The sequence below is a fragment of the Stylophora pistillata genome, chromosome 10, assembly GCF_964205215.1.
Source record: "Stylophora pistillata chromosome 10, jaStyPist1.2, whole genome shotgun sequence".
NCBI classification, from domain to species: Eukaryota; Metazoa; Cnidaria; class Anthozoa; order Scleractinia; family Pocilloporidae; genus Stylophora; species Stylophora pistillata.
The window spans coordinates 17,058,150-17,075,023 of NC_142528.1; the positions used below are offsets into that span (position 1 = coordinate 17,058,150).

The following is a 16,874-nucleotide window of genomic DNA, read 5'->3' on the forward strand; positions in this document are numbered from 1 at the left end:
GGTGCTTGTATTTGAGAGTTCAATCACTCGCCAGCCAATTAGCAGGCGATAAAAGCAATATTTCCTACCAGTTAGGAATGGCACAGTTTTAGCTTTGTCCAAACGATAACAGCTAAAGGTCCTAACTTCACCATAGTTACGAATATTAATCAATACCAGTGCCAGAAACAGACTTCTTAATTAAGTTTGAAAATTTGTACCTTTTTGGCCGGAGACTTGTAACTCGGATTCGTTCAATTGATGCAACGAAAGAGAGCAGAACTGAGACAACGGACTCAAGACGATGCGATCTCATCTTAGTCGAGTTTCTACGAACTGGGTGTCTGTTACTGGTCAAATTTGAACTGTTTCTGTTTTAATACTCCGACTCATTAGATGGACGAGAATTATCCCGGTTTTATTTAAGTAAAAAGTTGAAACGATTAAAGTTATCGAGTATCAAAGCTGTGGATTCTTCCAAAACGGCTTCGCAATAATTACGACATTTTCAACTCGATCGAGAACAATTAACTTTGTGTCCTGCAAACAATATCAAGATACAGTGCTAAGATAAAAGAACATTGTTTTCCTTTCTAACTGCCATATGACAGCTGCTGCTTATGTTTTGAGTATTTTGGACCATATCAAGACAGAATTAGATTTAATTATCTAGTTTTCGTCACTTTTCTGCCCTACAGTCTAATGATACCTCAGAGAGGAGTTACGATGTAGATTCATCTAGGAGTCGTACAGTAAACTCAGTTCTCTTTAGGTGGTGTCAGGGAACTGTTAGCGTCGCCATTCATACCAGCACCTGCTCGTTCTCTCTGATGTCGTTCAAGCATTTTCGTACGTTTATCCTGCCAATCCTTGCGGAAATTATTGAGCTCTTCGTCCATCTTCATGATTTCCATGCTGTGTTTGGAGACAAGTTGTTCTGAAGGTGCATGACCAAATGACAGCCTTGGAGTGGGGTGGGTCCCTAAGTCCTCCAATACAATGGATGTGGGTGCAGGGATGGAGCCTGCAGATGATGAAAAGCGAGGTTAAAAAAAAAAAAAAAAGTCTTTTTAAAGGATTACACAATTACTGGTGAACCAGTAGTTTCCATTGTGGTCCTTGCAAACAAATGAAACAAATGGTCTAAATTGAACATAACATCATTAAGAACCCCAACCGGCCGGAGGCAAACCAGTTGGCTATTTACAAGCGTGGCCAAGGATCTGAACTCGGGGCTACCGTGAAACAGATCCAGTGGTCAGGGTGGGACTCGAACCCAGGAGCGGCGGATTACGAGTCCGACACTCTAACCACCCGGCCATACTGCCTCCTTTTGATTGGTTATATATATATTTTTTTTTTTTTGAGGTTATATATTTTTTGCTGCTTAAGATTCATGGACATTCGCCCTTGTCCCCTTTAAAGTGGTTATGTTGGATCGGGCCGGTTATTGAGCAGTCAGGATAAGCGGGGACCTGGGCGGGGTCATCGTGATGTTTTCTTGAACCAAAAGCCCAACGTTTAACCGGTTACACCCTAACATCAGTATGCATGTTCTCCATACTGAATAAAAAAAAAATATTAAAATTTTTTTATACCGATTAAGCTTGCTTAAAAATCAAAAGCTTTCGGCTAGACCTCTAGCTTTGATCACTTCTATCTTCGGGACCAAAGTGTTACTCGACGCCGACACCCTACCATCACAAATGAAAGATTGAAAGCAAACTTTTAACGGGAAACTTTATAAAATGCAGTAGGTAATGAGAGTGGACTTGCTTCCTATTCAGAAGGAACAACACTACAGCTCGTCCAATGAACGAAGCTGAGATACGCTACGGAGGTTGTAATCGTGTAACCTCGCAAAGCGGAATCTTAAATTTACTTTGGCTATTGTATGTATTCAGCCACAAAAATGCTGTTGGAGATTGATTTAGCTCTTCTCAAGCTTTTTTTTTTCTTTTTTTTTTTGGGTTTATAAGGGGCAACAGAACGAAATTTTTCCTTACCTTCGCTTTTTCCTTTGTTTTTCATTTTGTTTTTCTTGTATGCCTCCCAGCCAATCCCTGCGGCCATGAGCATCACAAACAAGGCCAGCCCACCGTATACCGTAATGCTAAATATTCCTCCGCTTCCAAAGTAATCTTCTGCAACGCTTATCTTTTCCTTTTATGTTAAAAAAGTAAACCATTAGTTGCAGTTATTTGTCACCAAGGTTTATCATTGATACCTCACCTTAAGATGCGCGGGAGTGGCGAAGAAGTACAGTCAAACCTGTACTAACCGGTCACCCTTGGGGAATGACAGGGCGCTCGCTTAATACAGGTTCCACAAATAAGGGGTATTCTATTCAACGATTCGCAACGCCACTTCATACCATAATTGACCTCTAAATGTACAGAATCTCGCCCAAAAAATGCTTCTTACTTTGATTTTAGGGGAGAAGCATGGATTGAAAATTACTTGAAAGATTATTCTTAGTTATTTGAGTTGATAGGCTTTAAGTGACGCTATTACACGACTCGGGCAGTCAGAGGGCCAATAACTAAAATCAACCAATCAAAATGCTCTATTGCCGGTCAATATTCTCTCAGTATTGGACCGGGCACTGTCCCGAATGGTTCCGAATGATACCGCACTTGTGTCCCTTTGAACTTCAGTCGTATAATAAATCTCTTATCAACCAAGCTTGCTTAGGAACGTACTGGAAGAATATCGGCCCTCGGTCTTTTTTGTACGGACCGTGCGCAGCGAGGTCCGTACTGTCAAGACCTCGGGCCGATATTCTCCCGGTACGGCCCTCGCGCTTGGTTAATAAGATATATGTTCATTACTTCATTACAGGTGGAAGACAATACAAAACGAGTCTTTGGAACTTAATACAGGGTGATCGCTACCGTTTAATACAGGGTGAACGCTTAATAGGAGCCGCTTAATACACTGAGGTTCGACTGTAATATATTTCCCTTTAGAGTGAAACTATTTTAAAGAAATACATTTTTTTGTTCAAATATGGCCGCTGGTCCCATTTTCGAACCTACCTGTGTGGTCCCGGTATTCTCGGCCAGAATGTAGTAAAACCATTGCTCTTCTGTTTGCACGTATTCCCTGAGGCAATTCGAAAAATTCGTCGAGTTGCGTGCATGGATCGCTCCATATGAAACGTGGCTCGTCAGAATGTTTCCAACCTGTTGTTAAGCGATCATACGTAAGTATGTTACGTTATGGCTCGATCGTGGTACAACAAACCCGCCTTGTTTTGGGGAAGAACAATATCGCAATCATGAAACGAAACAAGAAAAGTCAGCATAATTTTTCAGCGGTGGCATTGAACCTCTAGAAAGATGCCTTAAAGAACTTTGCAGGAAGATCGAAATTCAATAAGGAAAGTTAAAAGAACTAAGCTGCAGGCAACCAGGCAATCGAAGACCAGCAACAGCTACTACAGAACCTGTATCCGAAAGAGCACAGTTGTAAGACCTCCAGAAACCAGGCTGCCAACAAAGTCAGACCAGCTCCAGAACTCAGAAAACATACATTGTTCAATAACTTGTAATTTCGCTTCCATGCAGGCTCAGTTATCCAAGCAACAGAAAATGTTTTGTCAACTAAGCGAATAAAAACAGAGTTAAATCTTACACTGGTGGGTCTCTCTCTGACTTTAAATCCTTTAAAGGATTTCGATAATTTTACAAGAACAATGCGCTTAAATACATGTTTGCAGACAAGTGTAAAATCTCTGCTCACCCGTTTCCTGTCAAATCTACCTGGAAAACACCGGTCAAAATTCGGTTGCTCTACAAAATTACTTGGAACAAACCAAACTCGCACTTGCTTTAAAACAGTTTCCGCCCTCATACTGATAACATTTCAGCGAACATAAGAAATTGGTCAGGGGGCCTCTCCTTTCCGCAATATGTTCCCCATCAAGCAGATGGGAAAGGTCTCCCCAAACGACATTCATCTTTGTGGTAACTATTTCTCTTACTGACTCAGTGGAAACGAACTAAAACACAACAGCAAAATTAACCTTGAAAAAGCTGATAAAGAAACAACAACGGTCATCCTCGATATTGCACAAAAGATAGCTGAAGGCTCACATTAATATTTGATGATAAGTTTTACAAGCCTCTACCGTCTCTTATTGTGCAAGATGCCGCCCCCAAAAGTAAACGAACTGGTTATTAAACTATATGGTTCGGGACAGATCGACCTAATGATCCACAAATGGTTAGCAACTGGTCTTAAACAACCACGTATACCAAAATTTTACCCGCTGACTAAAATTTATATGAAAACACTGGTCGGCAGGCCAATCGCTTCAAGGAACAGTGGTCCAATAAAGCGTATTTCTAGGTTTGTAGACTCACTTCCACAACCTAGTGCAAGGGAACAAGAGTTCCATACACCGACTTCATCAATTATATTGAAAACACGCAAATTCCAGACAATGTGGTCCTAGACACATTTGACGTTAGTTTTCTCTACACCAACATTCCTCAATAAGAAGGAATCGACGTTGTTTGCAGTTATTACGAAGACCATTATGAGCAGAAATTACTTATCCGGACAAGCGATTTCATGCGGCTCTTACTTAAAGAAAGTTCTTTCAAGTGTAATGTAAAAAACACGTCGTACAAACTCACAGCATTGCTATGGGAACTAAAATGTCGGTCGCTCTGACCGTTATTTTCATGGTGAACCTTGAAAAACAACTGTTAGCGGCTAGCCCATTAAAACTATTTGTTTGGAAGAGGTTTATCTTTGACATATTCTCTTTGTGGAACATTCCAATGGAGGAAGTTCCCATTTTTGTAAACTTCGCCAACTCGTTCTACCCCACGATCAAGTTTACTTGTGAAATGTTCCCGGCGAACGCACTGTTTTTCTCGACACAGAGGTACTCGAAGGACCTCGGCTTTCAACACTTAAAATTCTCGAGTCACAAACCCACTTCAAGTCCACTGAAACTTTTCAGCGTACACACTTATCATCCTGCCACCCTTTTAATACGAAACAGAGTTTTATCAAAGGAGAAGCGGCATTACATTCAAGGAAACAAACCAAAAATTGTTGAGGGATCGATGTACGCATCTATCAATCAAATAATTGGTGTTGAATTTAAAATATCACAGTTTTGAGCCACCTTATCCGGACCGTTTTTACAGCGGTCACTGCCAGAATGAAAATAGCCGTGATAACGTGAGACATTGAAGTCATATCTCCTATTGATTCACCTGAATATTGTGTTGGGTGAGGGCGTTTATGTGATGCTTGAGTCCGTGAACGTCGACTAATGCACCTTCCACTTGACGGTCCAGTACATATTGAAACACCTGGTCACTGTTACGCAAAGCTGCATAAGTAACACAATTAAGTCAGAATACAATTATAAGGTTTCGTTCCGTCAACACTTTAACTCTTAAGAGTTACTAGAATTTAATTTCTCCTTACAATATTACCGCGGAAGTACCGCTTAAGGCCACCAGAATAAAGGAAATGATCACCAACAAAGGAAGCTCTTTAGGCGTGAGTAGTCTAGTGGTCAGAGCGCTGGACTCTGGGTCGGACGGCCCGAGTTCAAGTCCTGGCTGGGGCACTACGTTGGGGCCTTAAGTAAGCCGCTTCACTCACCTTGCTTCGTCTTCTCGGATAAGACGGAAAGCCGTAGGTCTCGTCTCCTGCAGGGTTTGGGGTAGGAGACGTTAATTTCCCACGCACGAGATTACTGTGTGGTGGATGTCCTCCCCTGGGTGGGATGGGTGGGAAGGTGAGATCGCTACATGGACTGAAGCGGCTGCCGAAGGCGCCTTACAATTATCCAACAAATTTTCTATGTCACCACCTTAATAAATGCATGCACGGAGAACAGTATGGAGAATATGCATACTGATATTAGGGTGTAAAGAGTTTTAAAAACTAGGACACCTTGGCGCGCCAACCATCGAGTCTGTAATTAATTATCACATGGCTTTTACCAGGATGAAATTCTTAAGTGCAGTTGATATCGAAATGTAAACTGATCGTCTGTACTGATAAATGAGTGCAGTAAAGTCATAGGTAACTCAGTGGTTAAGGCATAAATAGTGAATTTGATTTTATGTATTCAGATTTCTACTTTTCAGTTTCATTTCTATCAACAATATGTGTCTACATTAATCAGGCACAAGTTTAAAGCCTTGTTGCTGATTGGGTACCTCATAGTCAACAGAAGCTAGAGCAGATTTGCAATCTAGTTGTACATTAATTACTATATTAATTTATCTTAAGTTTTCAGTAGTGTTATCGTTTTAATACCTCGATTTAATATACAGGTAGAATTAGTCTCAAGATTTTAATAAATTATTGAAATTACTTTATGTTACGTATGAATTTTGCCTGGTCAACCGGTCCGTCTTGTTGTTTACTATGCTCGATAGCCGGCTACTTATAATTTTGAAACTGCTCTGAAGTTGTCGGACAACTTTGAGCACCTTGTAGTTTAGGAATCCAATCAAGCCGAGTGGAATGAAAAATGAAAATATCAAAAACGGAAAAGTAGTTTGCCTGTCCCAATGTTGCTCGCAGGTAAATATTTCCGGGTTGTAGATGAAGCCTCCACAGTCGATAAACGGACCGAGGGAGACAACCGCTGGTAACAACCACAGCAAAGTTACACAGAGAAAGATTCTCATCTTGGTGATGTTTTCAGTGTAAGTTAATGGCTGCCTGACGATGGCAACGTATCTTTCATGAGACGCCGCCCAAAGATGGAACACTCAAATGTACTCAAATGAAGAAGTCTGACAATAAACGAGTTTCCGTGGCACCAGGTGGTCCCAGAAGGCCATTGCTCAAGAGCATTGGCGGCGACACAATTGCTGGCCACCAATATGGCAAAGAGGAAATCTGAAAGTGCCAAGCTAGCCAGAAAAATGTATCTTGTTTCGTGAAAACGGTTATAGACTGTTACCAGAAGTAAGACGAAGAGATTTCCTACAAGAGCCACAATTGTATTTAAAGCATATAAGATTGCAAACACGATCATTATTTCGGCACGAACGGCGATTCAATTTTTGTTTTAGGTTCCCAGACGATGTTTTAACTAACGCTCCGCTTGTTTTTCTTACCTATGCTGAAATAATGCCCAACAGTAAATTTCAAAGATCGCTGGGATCTTAACGGATGCTAATTTTCTTCTCCACTCACTTAAAAGGAAGGACACTGTCATAACAACAGGTTTGCGTCAACCGGTTCAAAGAATTTCTTCTGATTTCGTTCATCCTTCTATTTTTTTTCTTTATTATGTTCTGAACTAACGTAATAAAGTTACCATAGTAGTATACAGAGCTAAGAAAAAGGGAGAGATTAACTGAGAAAAAAAGAACCTAAGACAGATGTAAAACACCAATAGATGAGAAGCATTAAAAAAATTGTCCGTGCCCTTTAATTTTACTTTACGTAAGAACAGTGAGTGATTTTATCATTTGAAACTTTTTTCTTTTTTTCTTTTGACATCAGTATGAAATTGTAAATGAAGGCGTTTAGCCAGAGTTTCGGTCTCCAAAGTTCTTTGGCTAAAAAAAAAAACAAACAAACAATAAACGAAGATTGATGAGGTAATATTTTTGTCGCTTGTTTGATACGATTTGATATTTCCGTTCCTTAAACCGATATGTGTTGGTTTCAGGACAAAGATTCCAAACAGAAAAAAAAATCGAAAACGAAAAGCAACTAGGATGTATATAAACATGTGAACGAATCAGAATGACAAAAGAACATAATTATAATTATTGCGGACATCAAAACCAAGTTGTGCATCATTAAAGCGTTTCTGGCAAAAATAAAGGGTAGAAGGAAGGAATTTGTTAACACTAACTATTTTGCTCTTAACACGCACGTATTTCAAACTGTCTGCTTAAAACTTAAGGGCGGATTACAGGAGAGTTTTAAAGATATAAGGTATGTACGAAATTAAGAACTCATTATACAGAAATACATAGATTTTTCAAAGCCTGTAAATCAGATAATTAAAATTGTTATTTACCTTTAACATTCGCAATTTCTCGAATTCCAAGCTTGTGTTCCTCGCTGTGATTAACGACTGAAACCTGCCGGGCCAGTAAAACAGGGATAAATCAGTTTCACTTGTCTAACTTTACTCATTACCACATGCAAGGCATAAAAAGTTCATCAATGATGTTTCTCCCAACTTATGTTACTCGACTAACAAGTTTTTGTGGTCTCATTTTGCGATGCAATGTATAGTGAACAATCCAGTTTTCACGATGCATTGTCCCGAGTTTAAAAAAAATTGATTAACGTTCTGCTGAATACTCCAGAGGTCAACTTTTGCGGCTCCATTCTAAAAACTTGATTAACTATGCTTGATTCCTTGTCTCGCCACTCAATCTGCCAGCAAAATTCCTGTTCAGTGCTTACTTTTTCAAAGTTTGTTTACAGACCCTTTTATTTGGTGTCATTGTAGTGATTTGGAAAATATTAGCTCAAGGCGGTTTCTTGAACATCTCTCTAAAGCTACCGAAACATTTCTTTGATGTACATTGTACTTTTATTCAGTGATCAATTAGCATCTGGCAGTGTGCTGGACAATTTTAACATCTGAACCAAGTATCAATAACAAAACTGACCTCGGTCACCAACGAGTTCTCTGTGTTTCAGTTATTAGAGAATCCGTAGACAAGATTGGAAAGTTCGATTAAGGCACGAACCTTACTGGAAAGACTAAGGGTTTGTCTTCGTCTCACCCTCTCATCAAAGGATTTTTTTAAACATCTTTCTCTATAATCAAACTTTCTTTTCACTATTTCTTTAATTGAATACATTCACTTTAACGCGAACCTTCAGTTGAGCTACATTTTGCTGTTGTCGTAGTAGTAGAAGACTATATTTAACGAGGGTAAAATTTAACAGTTATTAAACTCACGAGCTCATGAACCTCATGTTTTAAATGAAGTTTGTTCAATTGTTAACCAGTTTTACCAAAGTATGACGAATTAAAGAAGTAAATTGTACCTTCTAGAACAAATCAGCCTTTTCTTACTGAGGTCGAACTCAGTCCCCACACTTACCGTGACCCCTCGGAGGTTGGTCCGTCCTTGCAGACTGACAGAAGTCAATGCTGCGGTGATGATACTGATAAACATAGTAATGATGATAAGACCCGCTAGCATCCATATCAGACCCAACAGCTTCCCAGGGATTGTTTTAGGCGCCAAATCTCCATACCTAAAATATAGATTCGTCATTACGCTTTACAATCTGTTTCCCTTACAATCACAGCAAAGAGCTGAGGATTATTTCAGGGGTTGCAATAAATGTTTCCACAAGCGGGCGCTATTGGTGTAACTGTGCCCAAAAAGAGGCCATGAGGTGAAACTCAAACACAAGAGCCTGCTCGTGGGCTCAATAAACGGCGGTAAAAGTTCTTATATCCCAAGCTCCATTTTGGCCCTTTTCTAGCCGACCATCAAATATGCGGGAGCAGTAACTCAATTTGATCCTTTCCCATGATGTTTGTTTTAATCCAACAAACGAAGATAATTTGGTTTTATCGCTGGACCGAGTCGATAAAAACAATCAGACGGAGTCCAAAACCAATTTGAAATTGACAATAACTCTCCATTTGACTTTGAAGACGACTGTAGCTTAGGTCACTGTCGTCGAAGCGTCAGTCTCTACTCTCGACAACAGTCCTTCTTAGGACGACTCTCACGCGGACGATCTGACTACACGATCACATGGGTTGATAATGTAAAGTGGCTACTGTAAGGAGTTTCTAGGCTGACATTTTGACCGTTAGCCCTTCGCCAGAGCAAATGTTTCACTCTGACGAAGGGATGACGCTCGAAACCCAATTAGACCTAGTTACTTTGAGCTTCCTCACAGGTTCGTATAAGGAAGCCTGTGGGAAGAAAACGTGGTGTGTTTATCTTGAAAATGTCCAGAGAATATTTCGTTGCATGCTCTTTGTCGTTGTTTCCGCGTGGCTTGTCAATATACGTAAAATATGAACGAGAACAAAATTTGTGACATATTCAAAGAAAAGCCTCTGTTATCGAAAAAACAGGACTCCCCGCATTTCAGTCGAGAACCACACTGGCTGATAATATACGTAAACTGTAAAAACGAAATCTTAAAAGTGAGAGCTCTCAGCGGTTGCAAAACGACTTTGCTGGCAAAAAATTATTTACTCTTCGTTAACCCGGGGCATTTTTGCATGATTCACTAGCTACGACTTGATGTTGGATTCTTTGTCTTCTTTGTTTCAACGAGAGAGAAGCTGTAAACGTTTTGTTTGCTTGGAAGTAAATCACTATATATTTTATCTATCCAAGAGATTATAACCTGTATATAGTCTCTATCTTGATGCGAAATATTGGACCAACTTCATTGTAGAATTAAAAGCGTTTCCTCTCTAACCTCTATCCAATCTGCACTGTCAATATTTTTCAAAAGATGGCTTAGATAGATTCTTCATCATATTCGGATGCCAGGAAATTATATGGACATTGCTTGTTGTGTGATAAAACTCGGATAAAGATGAGGAATAGAGCAAATGAACCATGCTGTTCGATCATCTACAGATTGCCTCGGTCTGCTTAGTCAGTCTATTATGCTGCTGTACAAAGGGACGCACCTTTTGTCTTGGTTTCCTTTTAGTGGTTGACAGTGTGGGCGTTCTCAATCAGTTTTGACTCAAATTTTAAGCTTTAAATTTAAAATAACGCTCACATTGTTCAATATATTTACAGCACGGGAAACAGTTGATAACATCACCTGTATTTTAATTGTCCATTCGGTATTAATTTTTGCAAAACTAAACCCAGCTAGCTCAAAACATTTGCGTCGTAACAGTTTTTAAACATTTCCAGAAATAACCTTTGTCTCTGCATGTTTACGGTTCTCAGGATACGGAGAAAAAATAGATTCTTCGCTGTGGCCGAGTTGCTCGGTATTTTGTATAAAATGCTTCGAAAAGATTCATATATATTTTAAGCTTCAGTAGAAATAAAAGGCAAACTACGGCGACAGATATGACCAAACCATGTCACAAAACCACAATTTCATCTGTTTGACGCTTTCCTCGAAACCAAATAAGCCAAGGAAGTGAGAAGCGATCGTTAAGCCATAATGATTTTGGGGCCCAAACATTAATTAAGCAAGTTATCACAGAACTATTTTTTCAACCTATGTTGAGATGACCCACCAAACAAAACAGAAGAAAAGCATCTATGGTACTTTATATCCTTAAGCCTTTGGTCTCTTACATCAATTCGCGTATCCTCAGTACTGTTCTTTATATAGTTCCTCTAGTACTGACAAAGAGAATTTGTTTAATAACTAAGAACTTCTCAAGGTAGTGAAATAATAACAATATTTTCTAGCAGTATATCTGTCTCACTATGGCCTTAACCCTTTCTCTCACTTCTGTGATCTTCCAGCAGTACACAATTGGATTAAGTGTAGAATTCAAGAAAGAAAGAGTCAATGTCACCACCCAAGCAAGCATAAGATTTGGTGCCTCGTTTTCTTCAGGGTAAACCACAATTAGACCTGTAACTATGCCTGCTGGGAGATAGCACATGACTAGTGTGAAATATACCCACAATGCACTGGACACTGTTTTTCTGTATCGAGCTGCGTTTAAAAATGGTGCAGTTCTGTTAGGAGCACTCACTTGTATTTGAAATTGACGATAAAAGAGTTTCTGATATATCTTTGCGTAACAGCAAGTTGAAACTATTAAACCTAATGAAACAACCGTGACACTATAATATCCAATGATGTCAAAAGTCCAGAATATTGAGGCACATGCACAAATACTCAAGGCCCAAACACAGAGGACGGCCAACGCAGCGCGTTTGGAAGTGACCATATATCTGTACCTCACACCAAGTGACAAAGCAAACAGTCTGTCCACACTTATTGTGGTCATTGTCAGTAAAGATGCTACACAGGAGAGCATTTCGACAACAGCCGAGATGTGAATCAAAGGGGAACACAGATTAAAGTTTCTGTAATGAACCGACATTAAATATGCGACAAATACCGGCTCCAAAACAAACCCAACACACAAATCAGTAATGGCCAAGGAACGTAATAAGATCTTGGAAGGTGGATGAAGCGATGAGCTCTTGCTTAGAGCTGCAAGTACTAAAATATTACTCGACGTCGAGGTTATGAAGAGAAAAACATTTGCAGCCACAAGAAACCATAATGAAATTGTTCCTTCTAGAAAATTTTGACAAAAGAACAGAGCATCTTCAATGCTATCCGCCAGTGTAGCTCTCATTGCTTAACTTTTACCAACGAGTACTTTTAAAATTTCACGAGGAAGAGTCGGGGTGAAGGTTCCTGACGGATTCGTCTCTGCAAGGTGATGATGATAAAAGCAAAGTTCTTCTTGTCAGCACATTTTAATTTGTAGGTGCTGATCATGAGTCATCAAATACGTAGGTATGAACTAGATTGATAACCTATATTGTTGTTTACTTTCATCTCCAAGATGCACGCTGGAGGCTATTATTAAGTAAGAATAGAATCTAAGGAAAGTAAAATTGCAATAACGGAATTACGTTATTGGTGGGAACTATCGAAACTATCAGCCTTTAAAATTGTAATAGATTTTGTATACGTATTAATTTTCTTTTGCACTTATGCATATTCTTCATATGTCCTCAGTATTTCATAAAGTAATTTGGATATATCAACAAAGTTGAAATGGTAAATTGGCCACCGTAATGATTACAAAAGCTGACGTTTCGAGCGTTAGCCCTTCGTCGCTCCGACGAAGGGCTAACGCTCGAAACGTCAGCTTTTGTAATCATTACGGTGGCCAATTTACCATTTCAACTTTGTTGATATATCCAAATTATTTCGTTACTCCCACCGACGCAGCCCCAAACAGTTTCTTTCGAAACTATCGGCCTTTATTCATTTCATAAAGTATGCGCCTTGAAGTGTATGTGGGTTATTCTAAGTCACCCTTGAAACAAACCGGTCTATCCTAAACTTGTTTTGTCAGCAGTAAAACGAATTCTCAGTGTCATTTGGCCACAAAACGTTTAAAATCTGTTTAATTAAGGATGGAAAATATATCGCAAGAGGATATCGACTTTTTCTAATTTTAGAAATAAAACATCTGCTGCTGTGGCGGAAGACCGTTCTCATTTCAAAGAACCGAATCATCCCTTATTTACATTTGTGTACGATTCCCTTGAATTGTAATTTAAATTAGATTCAGAGTTTGCTGTGATCTAACATTTTTTAAGGAAGAAATTTACTTATGCTATCCTTAAGAAAAACCAACTTATAAAATATGCGTCCTGATTGAGTTTCAAGTTTCAGGAAATTATTGTAAAAGCAAGTGCTTTGAGTTAATTTCTTTAAAACTATATATTATTTTTTAAGCTTGTAAACTACAGAATTCGATAACTTCCTTGTTATTCTTTTTTGAAATATAGAGATAATAATTGAGTAGAAAGAGAAAACTACCCATGTGTCTTCAATCGATTTATACGTACTTGCGTTTTACTGTTTCACCAAACAGTCTTTGGGAAGTCAATCAGCACATATTGTGCTAAAAAAACCGTTAGGCCGATTGTTCATTGATGTCTCCTTTCAACAGTTACTGGGCCATTTAGTTTTTTCTTCTATTGTTGATTTTACTCGGTGCAAATTTTCAAGGGAATTGGTTTAATTTTGTGAGCCCCAAATTCCAAAAATGTTTGGCCAATTCACCGAATCGAAATATGGCGTCCTATTTTGTTTTAGACTTACTAGCCTCGTCTTCACGTGGAAACACAAAAGGATTATCACATGTGTGTAAGGCTAGTCAGTCCAGAACAATGGAACTTTTTTTTGAACTTTGAACTTTTATTTATTTCACACTATTAATGGAAGTTACTATTCATATGAAAATAGGAGAGAGAGAGAGAAGAATAAAAGTAATATTTGGCCATAAAGATAAGTTTGAGAGGTGCACGGTGTCCAAAGTAGCAAAAGCTTTCTAGTTGGACACCGTAAATTGGCACCGTAAATGGCAATTCAAATTGGACGCCATATTTCAATTCGGTGCATTGGTTCGAAAATCAAAGCAGAGGAGAACGCTTCCGAAGTTTCCGTATACGTTTTATTTACTTTGATCAGAATTTTGTTTTTTCCCTAATTTCTCGCCAGAAATAATATTTTTATCAACTAAAATGGTGAACTGATTTCGATAGATTACAATTAAACACTTAAGTTTATGCAAAAAAAAAAAACCAATCATTTTCGAAAACTTTCGTCCCTGAAAGTATCATTTATCGCTAATTGATCTCAGGCAGAAGTGGATACATGTGTGGGGTTTATCCGTGCTGACTCAAAGTTTTCCTCCTGCCCATAATCCAGGCTTTGTTTTAAACACTTGTCCAAAAGTGAATAGACCTTTCCTGGGTCAAACATTCTAAGCGCGAAAGATCAACGACGAAGTTTTTCCAGTTAAGTCATATTTTTTTCGTGTTCTCCGAACTCTACGCGAAAGTGCTCGACTTCTCAATGTCTAATAGGCTGTAGAATTTAAACCCCCTCCCCTCTGTGCCAGCACAAAGTTTCCCTTCCATCACCCAGTGAGTACTAAGTTGTTTTTAACAACAGCTTCCTTAACTCTCCACTGAAGCGGGTTATAATTGTCATTCTAGCCATGTCCGATGATTTCTAATTTTGTGCTGAGATATTCAGCGTAAAATTTCAACCCTTCGTTCGAGTGAAGGACGAAGGGCTAACGCTCGAAAAGTCAGCTTTCCAGGTTCTTTACGGAAGCCATTTACATTATCAACTCAGTTGACAGAACCAAATTATCATGTGATATGCTCAGATCTACTTACCCAACGGTTGTCATGGTAATGAAAGCCCACCAGAATCCTTCAAACACACCGTGAGAAAACGACTCAGGGAATTGCTCTGTATTATCCCTTCGTTCCTGTGAGAGGAAAATTTGGCCAAACTTTTTCATATGTAAAGATTAACTTGAATATCTTCTTTATCTTAACTGCCGGACAAAAAAACCGTCGTTTGGTGGATCTTGAAGTTGATTGTTAGTTATAAAAAAAATGCCTCGTGAGTAAATTAACAGACGATGGATTTATAATGTGAAATAACAACAGAACAACACCCCTCGCTTAGATAACCTCTCACAAGTTTTGATGCAATATTAAGTGACAAATCAAAATTGAATAAAGTAGATTTCTGTAGATAAAAATAAAAATAAAAAACAAGGACAACCCGATGACTTCGGAAACGTTAGAACGTGTCCAGTCCACGATCGAAAACTTTAGGCAGTTTGGTTCCAGCTATGTTCCACCCGCCTACTTTTTAGAGTGTCTGCATCTAGTATATGATCTTGCAAAGGCAACAGCGACGACGTTTACTACCGCCACGTCAATTTTGCACGATTTTTTATGGCTTGCCAATTAAAGGACTAGGATACTTTGTCACTTACGAATAACCAGATAACGACTCCAGCGAGTGAGGCAGAGATGAGAATGAACACAAGGATGGGCCAGCCTTGAAGAACAGACAGCAATAACTGAGCTCCAGATACGTTACCCTTGATAAGCACTGCAACCCCAGGGGACTCAAGCAGCCCAGTGAACCGGAACCGACGAACGGTCTCTGCTCCGACCTCTGCCCCCACGGGCAAAATGAGATCAAATTCTTCCGCGGCCAAAAGTTGATCTAAGCCAGCAGGACCTTCAGGGACCGTTGTGTAGTTAAGTGTTGTGCTGCTTTTACAACAACGTTGAAGGGCTTTGCTTAAGATTAATGGAAACATCCCTGATAAAGATGCTGGTGTGACTACTGTTGATTTTACGTTGTCTTCCTGCTTGTCTCCAGATTTGTAAATATACGGCTCCTGGCTCCACCATAACACAGTCAGCCGCCCTCCGCTGCTGCACTTGTGGTCGACGGTAACAGAATTTGCTGTGGAGACGTTGTTTATAAACAAGAATATTACCACCATATGCTTCATAATTTTTCTCTTCCTGATCATAGCGTTGTGAACTCAATAAACACGTCTTTCGATAGATATTTCACAATAGGCTTGAACGAAAAATATAGAATTGGAATAAGTGACACCAACGAGTCCGAGTTTATCCGCTCAAACTGTCCTCTATTTTCTCTTGATGTTTTTCTCTTATTTCTCTCTCTCTGTTGTCACCTGTACAATAATGACACGTAAAGCAATTACCGTGTCGGAGTAAGTAACAATCTCGCTTCAATGGGACTCAGCAGTAATACCACTTCTTCTTTTGTTTTCCTCGCAGTTTTGTAGACAAGAAAAGAGGATGATCTGTTTGCCTTCCTACTGTTAAATCGTAGTTCTAACTGTTACATCGTAGTTGGTGTGAGATTAGTTTGTGATCAGTAACTGTATCATACAACAAGAAATTGTGGCGAAAATATCACTTTCTCCATTGGATAACAGTCCGCTTTAGCATTAATTTTTCATAGCTTGTTATCACAATATTTAGCATACTGACAAGTTCTACGCTAACGGAGACATAATTTAAGCTATGTAGAATTTTAGTATAGTATCTTGTACTGTATCTTTCCCCATGTAAAACGAGAGTAAATGCAGTGTAATATGTATTTATATCGAATGTAAATTTGGATAGATTTTTTTATTTTGAAAACTAGTTGTTGAGGAAGTCTTTTGGTATTGAGTACATAAGATAGTCAGTGTATCTATAGTCCTTCTTGGCAACGAATATCATTGCAGGCTGCGGTTTGTTTCACTGTGTTTATTTTGACAACATATTCAGAAAAAAATTCAGAAAAAAACGTTATTAGTATGTAATTAAGCCCAGCAAATTGTGTGCTTTATTGAAAGATACAACCACAATTTCCTCTAATCA

The 16,874-nt window shown here is 39.0% G+C and overlaps 2 protein-coding genes across 2 annotated transcripts; both read right to left on the bottom strand.

Annotated features, from left to right (window-relative positions):
* Window positions 1-496: 496 nt before the first annotated feature.
* LOC111329706 (uncharacterized) lies at window positions 497-16,133 on the bottom strand. The gene is made up of 8 exons (XM_022934471.2): window positions 15,458-16,133; window positions 14,844-14,938; window positions 9,048-9,204; window positions 8,003-8,066; window positions 5,214-5,332; window positions 3,018-3,164; window positions 1,986-2,142; window positions 497-1,003 (listed from the first exon to the last, which is right to left on the bottom strand). The coding sequence occupies exons 1-8, from the start codon at window positions 16,007-16,009 to the stop codon at window positions 738-740; spliced, it is 1,557 nt and encodes a 518-aa protein (XP_022790206.1). The 5' UTR covers window positions 16,010-16,133; the 3' UTR covers window positions 497-737.
* On the bottom strand, window positions 10,743-12,416 carry LOC148722033 (melanocortin receptor 5-like). The gene has a single exon (XM_088734724.1). The coding sequence runs from the start codon at window positions 12,269-12,271 to the stop codon at window positions 11,360-11,362; it is 912 nt and encodes a 303-aa protein (XP_088590850.1). The 5' UTR covers window positions 12,272-12,416; the 3' UTR covers window positions 10,743-11,359.
* Window positions 16,134-16,874: the final 741 nt, after the last annotated feature.

What these genes read in the sequence shown, in the direction of transcription:
- LOC148722033 (XM_088734724.1), bottom strand. Translation starts at nt 12,271, where the DNA reads ATGAGAGCTACACTGGCGGATAGCATTGAAGATGCTCTGTTCTTTTGT.
- LOC111329706 (XM_022934471.2), bottom strand. Translation starts at nt 16,009, where the DNA reads ATGATCAGGAAGAGAAAAATTATGAAGCATATGGTGGTAATATTCTTG. An exon ending in CCAACCTCCGAGGGGTCACG is followed by an intron (nt 8,067 to 9,047) that starts GTAAGTGTGGGG and finishes CTGGCCCGGCAG; the next exon opens with GTTTCAGTCGTTAATCACAG. An exon ending in AGAATACCGGGACCACACAG is followed by an intron (nt 2,143 to 3,017) that starts GTAGGTTCGAAA and finishes TTAACATAAAAG; the next exon opens with GAAAAGATAAGCGTTGCAGA.